At 57.0% G+C, this 6,144-nt stretch overlaps 2 protein-coding genes across 2 annotated transcripts in view; one reads left to right on the top strand and one right to left on the bottom strand.

Annotated features, from left to right (window-relative positions):
* MAN1B1 (mannosidase, alpha, class 1B, member 1) overlaps positions 1 to 3,268 on the top strand; it is an 18,478-nt gene extending 15,210 nt beyond the window's left edge. The window contains 5 exon segments of the mRNA XM_006878405.1: positions 1,314 to 1,504; positions 2,006 to 2,126; positions 2,452 to 2,649; positions 2,725 to 2,856; positions 3,065 to 3,268. Of these exon segments, the coding sequence (XP_006878467.1) occupies positions 1,314 to 1,504; positions 2,006 to 2,126; positions 2,452 to 2,649; positions 2,725 to 2,856; positions 3,065 to 3,268 (846 nt within the window).
* Positions 3,269 to 3,271: 3 nt separating this feature from the next.
* Positions 3,272 to 6,144, bottom strand: part of DPP7 (dipeptidyl-peptidase 7) — a 5,768-nt gene continuing 2,895 nt past the window's right edge. Inside the window, exons 9-14 of the mRNA XM_006863787.1 lie at positions 5,819 to 5,937; positions 5,594 to 5,750; positions 5,414 to 5,478; positions 4,943 to 5,013; positions 4,739 to 4,841; positions 3,272 to 3,280 (exon numbers count right to left, since the gene is read on the bottom strand). Of these exons, the coding sequence (XP_006863849.1) occupies positions 3,272 to 3,280; positions 4,739 to 4,841; positions 4,943 to 5,013; positions 5,414 to 5,478; positions 5,594 to 5,750; positions 5,819 to 5,937 (524 nt within the window). The remainder of the gene's footprint in view (positions 3,281 to 4,738; positions 4,842 to 4,942; positions 5,014 to 5,413; positions 5,479 to 5,593; positions 5,751 to 5,818; positions 5,938 to 6,144) is intronic.

Raw genomic sequence — 6,144 nt, 5'->3', positions numbered from 1 at the left:
GGGGGAGGGAGGGAACTTTGCCTTTTTGGAATTTACCGTCTCGGCTTTTAGGGAAGGTTTTACATTTATCTGTGGATATCCAAGGCTCATATGTTTCTTAATCTCTATCTATTGAGTCTTGTTCAATCATCAATTTTAGTTGTTGGGTGCAATTAACTCTCCATTAACTTCTTCCATACACTATCTGTTTATAGCTTACAAAAACATCACTTATCAGAACATATAAAAAACTGAGGCTATGAAAAACAACTTTCCTATTTTACTGATCATTAATTTAAGAACGTCTAAGTCAGACTTTTTATTTACGTATCTGTATATACCCATAGCTCTTGTTTATGGTCTAATTGCTTTTAAGGGATCTTTGTTATCTTAAACTAAGGTTACAAGGAAGAATGTTTATAATCACTAAACCTAAGCTGGTAGTAAGTAATTCTGCTGACAAATCCTGTCTCCTAGCAGTCTTAAGAACATTGTTAATATAAGTATTAAAACTACTTATGATTACAAGTAGAGTAAATGTAGCTAATATATGGCTTCCTACTTTTAGTAAAAATATACTAAAGTGTAGGAGAGTCAAAATCTAAAGTAAAGGGATACTAATAAAATCATCAATAAATCGGAGAATGATTCAAAAAGAAAAAAATTAACTAGGGGCCTGTGCATAGAATTTTTCTTTGTGGCTTTGCCATCCAAGGAAAACACGTCATTCTCTCTTTGCTAGAACAGTGAGCTCTTCATGCGCAGGGTCCCCATCGTCTCATTTCTGTATTTCAATTCCTTGATTAATATGGCCCCCGCCAGTTTCCATTGTACAAGTGTAGAACTCGTTAAATTTCATGGTAAGTTTTTCATTGTTTTATCTCCTATTTGAATTGTGAATTGTTGGTGTGCACAAGTGTGATTTCTGTACATGGGTTCCCACTCCTCTGTACAACTGTCTAGGGCTCCTGTATACTCAGGCAGGGGAGAGCCAGGCCAGATCACAGCCTGAGGCCTTTGGGAGATGCAGCTACAGGATGAAGGGGTCGGGGGCCAGGACCCCCTCACCATGCAGATCTTAAGTCTGGGGCGCTAAATGGCTGCCCTGCCAGAGGGCTGTGAAGGCTGGGCATGAGTCCGCGTGGTGAGCAGACGTGGCAGGTGTCAGAATGCTGGGGGATTGCCACCTGGGAGTCCCGGACAGCGGGTAGCTGTGTCCCTGGGAGGTGGGGTCTTGGAGAGGTGGGCACAAGGAATGTCAGGCTTCCTCCGGCCTCTTGGGGAGCCCAGGCTCGGCCTTCCCTGCAGCCCCCACGCCCCTTTGCCCCCTGTAGGATGCTGTGCAGGAGGTGACGCAGCGGGTCCACTCACTTTCCGGGAAGAAGGATGGGCTGGTGCCCATGTTCATCAACACCCACAGCGGTCACTTCACACACCTGGGAGTGTACACGCTGGGTGCCAGGGCCGACAGCTACTACGAGTACCTGTTGAAACAATGGATCCAGGGCGGGAAGAAGGAGCCGCAGTGAGGGTCTCCCCTGCCCGGTGCACGCGGGGCCCCCAGAGCTCAGGGGACCCGGGCTCAGCCTCTGAACAAACAAAACGTTCACCCCAGACTTCCCACAAGGGGGGATGGAGCTGGGGCCCCGGGGGCCCCTGGGCTGTGTCCTTGCCGGGAGATTCCTGCGCTGGACATGTGGCGTCTTCGCCCTGTTTCCTGACGTGGACAGGACAGTGGAATCACTCAGAATTCTGCCTGCAGAGCAGATATTAGATGCGGACGGCCACCGCTGACCCAGTTGAGGCCCCAGGACAGTTTGCAGGTGGCCTATGTCGGTGTTACTGTTGGTAGCCTGACTGCCCAGAATGGAGGGGTCCAGGGACCTGGGGGAGGGGGCAGGCAGGGCTGTGGGCCAAGACGACTGTTGGGGCCCCTTCCTTCCAGGCCCGTTTCCCAGGACCTCAGGGTGGGGGGTACTGGGCCTCAGAGTGTCTGAGGGGGACCTGGCCCGACGCTCTCCCACAGGCTCCTGGAGGACTACGTGGAGGCCATCGAGGGCGTCAAGAGGCACCTGCTGCGGCATTCGGAGCCCAGCAAGCTCACCTTCATCGGGGAGCTTGCCCACGGCCGCTTCAGCGCCAAGATGGTGCGTGCTGACCCAGGGCTGGGCTTGCAGGCTCTGCCACCTTCTGTCTGTGTGCCTGGCCTCCCATTCAGGTGTTGGAAGCACAGATCTGCTGTGGGTGGAGGTCAGAGGTCAGAGGTGGCTGTCCTTGTTGTCAGACCTGTGTCGTAAGTGGGCCCTTGTCCCTCCTGCTGCTCCTCGCCCCTCCCTCCATGAGCACCCAGTGGGCAGCTGAGAACTGCATGGTCTCCCCATGTCTGTCCCTCCTGCTGCTGGCAGCTCTGTGTGTGTGGACCCTCGTCCTCTCGGCTGGCAGTGCTGAAGGCCCCCTCCCCTCTCTTTCCAGGACCACCTGGTGTGCTTCCTGCCCGGGACGCTAGCTCTGGGTGCCCACCACGGGCTGCCGGCCGAGCACATGGACCTGGCCAAGACACTGATGGAGACCTGCTACCAGATGAACCGCCAGATGCAGACAGGGCTGAGTCCGGAGATCGCTCACTTCAATGTGGTCGCCCAGGACGGTCACCAGGACGTGGAGGTCAAGGTGAGTGCTGGCGGGCCCGGACAGGACTGGCCTGCAGGCAAGTGCCTGCCTGGCTAACCCTGCATTTCCCTGCAGCCGGCGGACAGACACAACCTGCTGCGGCCGGAGACGGTGGAGAGTCTGTTCTACCTGCACCGCTGCACAGGGGACAGCAAGTACCAGGACTGGGGCTGGGAGATCCTGCAGAGCTTCAACACCTACACGCGGGTGAGGCCACGTGCTGTCTGAGCTCGGCCCGCCCCTGCTCACCTGTGGAGGGGGCAGCTGAGACTTAAGGGCACCTTCTTTCACAGGGTGGGGGGGTCCTCACGTGATGGTGGACTCTTAAGGGAGGGTGCTAAAGGGCTCAGCAGGGGGTGGAGAGGGCCAGGTGTGTCCACACAGTAGTGAGTCCATGAACTCGGTGCCTGTACAGGTCCCCACGGGTGGTTACTCGTCCATCAACAATGTCCAGGACCCCAAGAGGCCAGAGCCCCGGGACAAAATGGAGAGTTTCTTTCTGGGGGAGACACTGAAGTATCTGTACCTGCTCTTCTCTGACGACACCAACCTGCTCAGTCTGGACACCTATGTGTTCAACACTGAAGCCCACCCCCTGCCCATCTGGACGTCCACCTAGGGCTTAGGGGCCCTGCCGGGAGCAATGGGACATCTAGAGGAACATCCTCGACCTCAGCCATTGGACTCCAGGTCAGACAGGACACAGTCCAGTGGACAGTCAGCCGATGCCCTCGGGGCCCAGGACCAGCCTTGGGGCCCAGCTCTGAGCTGCTTCCCACCTGGGCCTCCTCAGGCAGGAGCCATCAGGAACATGGAAGTGTAAGTTACGCTGTGGGGTCCAGCTGGCCCAGCCCACCAGAACTTCCTTCCTTCCTTCCTCAAGACCAGTCTAATCATGACGTGATGCCCACCTGTGCTGGGTTTAGGCCACTCTGCATCTTCTTCAGAAAGTAGCCAGTGGCAGTGGCAGCTGTGCCCCGTGAGGACATTGGGCTCAAGGCCAGCTTTCGTGTTTACACGTTGGACTCAGGGATTCCAGCCGCCCTGCGGGGGCTGGAGGATATGGCCAGTCCATGGGCCCTCCGCTGCCTGCTGGGAGTCAGGCTTTTCCGATTGGGGTAGAAACGGCTTTGCTCTCAAACTCTACGTACATTCCCGGTCCTGTGAAATGTGTGGGTGAGTGTGGTGGTGGGCCCGGCCTCACCCCATCCTGCTGAGACACGAGGACCATGGTGGCACTTGGATGCTCAGCCTGGAAGACGGCTGCTGCCCTGGTCTGCGTCCCCTCCCTGCCTGCCAGGACCCTGCTGCCCCTCCCCCTACACAGGGTAACTTGACCCCACTGAGGTCTGCGGGTTTCTACAGTCGCCCCCGCCACCCCAACCCTTGTGGCCCAGACGTCACCCAGGCTCCACTGAGGCCCTTGTCCCTGAAGTCCAGAATCAGAGTGGGGTGGCTGTGGGCCCAGCAGGACACGTGGGTAGTGGGGGGCAGCATCAGAGGGGTCCCGGGGGTGGCGTCCAGCTACTGTGGTGGTCAATACAGGCTCTGCAGTTCATCAAGTGGGGAAGACAGCTAGACCTGGGGTCTTGGGTGCCCTGTGGCAGGATAGATGTGCCCAGTCAGCCCTGTCTTTCCAGAGGATCCACACTCAGTCAGCTTTGTGAACAGGACAAGACGTTGCTGCAAATGGGCGTTTCCTTCCCTAGCCAAAATCACCCGATAGCCTGGTTGAGAAGTCTCCATTTTATTAAATGTATCACTTCTTTTAAGAAATTGGGATCCTGTGTTCAATTCTCTGAACATTGCCTTTCCCCGGGGGTGGGGATCCCTGTTTGCTCATTTCATGGGGGAAGTGCACATCTGGGTGCTTCAAGCACCCAGGGACGTGGGGGTCTCAGCAAGGTCAGGACCCTCCCCAGAGAGAAGACAAAACTCTTCACCAGACAACAAGTGGTTTTATTCAGACCCCTCCTCCCCGCCTGCAGACGGGGGGGGGGGGGGTCAGGAAACTTCACCACCACCCCCTCGGAGCCTCATTTCAGGAACAGAACTGGTGGGGAGCCGTCCCTCAGCTCCTGGGCCTCACAGGGCGCTGCTCCCACCTGGCTGCCTTCACCCACTCATGGATGAGGGTAGCCTCGAGCTTGCGAGCCTCCACGACTGAGGAAGGGTCTGCCGGGTTTGATCCCCTGGGAAATAGACACCAGGCAAGGGCAGTGAGGATCCATGTGAGTGAGTCCACACCCCCAGCACCTAAGAGACCCCCCCCAGCGATGGAGCTGGCCTGCACCTGAGGTCCAGGTGGTGGGCTCCTCCCTCGATGGTGACTGCGATGACCGATGCACTCCGGTTGCTGCGTATCTGTTGTTGGTGAAGGGGACTTAGCGGGGTCAGGCTCTGAGCCACAACCCAGCTCGGGACTACAGCCAAAAGCGTCAGCTGAGTCCAGGCATGGCCTTGACTGCTCACAGTATAAAGGGCAGGCTACTGATTGATGACAGTCAGCCAAGGTGAGAAATTAGGAAAAGGTACAGAGACTAAGCAGAAATGAAGATTGGAAGGAAAGTGGGTAAAACAGAACCAAGGTGTAATGGAAAAGACCGGCAAATCCCAAAACGGAGCCACAGAAAACAGACCAAGTTCTGACCGCACCCAGGAAAGCCTTGTCCAGAATCAATATTAAAACTGAAGGCGCCCTGACTGCAGGCGAAATCCACCGGGATCTACTCGGGGGCAGTCTCCCCAGGCCCAGACCACTCACCCCACCCCCTGCCCAGGGGTCCAAGTTGCCGTTGGAGAAGATGATGTTGCTAGCAGCTTTGAGATCTGAAAGAATGAGAGCAGGGGCCATGGAAGGGGTCAGAGTCCCTTTGTGATGGGGGTGGGGCCAATCCCGTGCAAAAGGAGGGGTGCTGCCCTGCTCCCCGCCCCCCCATCGTGCCTGCTCCCCAGAAGCTGGTCCGCAGCCAGTCCCGCCGGGGCCACACGCCCCACGTGTCCAAGCAGTACTGCTGGCGCATCGCCTCCGTGAAGGCCAGCTCCGGGAACATGTCAGTCACGTTGTTGCTGGCAAAGGTCAGGTTGATCTCCGTGCAGGCCTGCGGGTATGCCCCATGCTGGTCAGGTCCCGAAGGGCAGCCCACCCCGCAGCTACCCACCCCCATACCTGATAGTCCCAGGCCTCTGAGTCGGGGCCAGAGCCACAGCCGGTGGGGTCGGCGCAGCTCTGGTATTGCTGATAGATGTTGTAACAGGGCTTGGTCCCGGAGGCATTGTACACCAGCCCTGAGGTGGTGGGGGGGAGTACGTCAGCACCTCACACTCAAGGCCCTTCCCCTCTGTGTGTGGGAGGGGCTCTGTGTGTGGGAGGGGCTGTGTGTGGGCGGGGCTCTCTGTGTGGGAGGGGCTCTGTGTGTGGGAAGGGCTCTCTATGTGGGCGGGGCTCTGTGTGTGGGAGGGGCTCTGTGTATGGGCGGGGCTCTGTGTGTGGGA

The sequence above is a fragment of the Chrysochloris asiatica genome, unplaced genomic scaffold, assembly GCF_000296735.1.
Source record: "Chrysochloris asiatica unplaced genomic scaffold, ChrAsi1.0 scaffold00056, whole genome shotgun sequence".
NCBI classification, from domain to species: Eukaryota; Metazoa; Chordata; class Mammalia; order Afrosoricida; family Chrysochloridae; genus Chrysochloris; species Chrysochloris asiatica.
The sequence above is the reverse complement of the archived record's forward strand: the minus strand, read 5'-3'. Positions and strand labels throughout refer to the sequence as shown.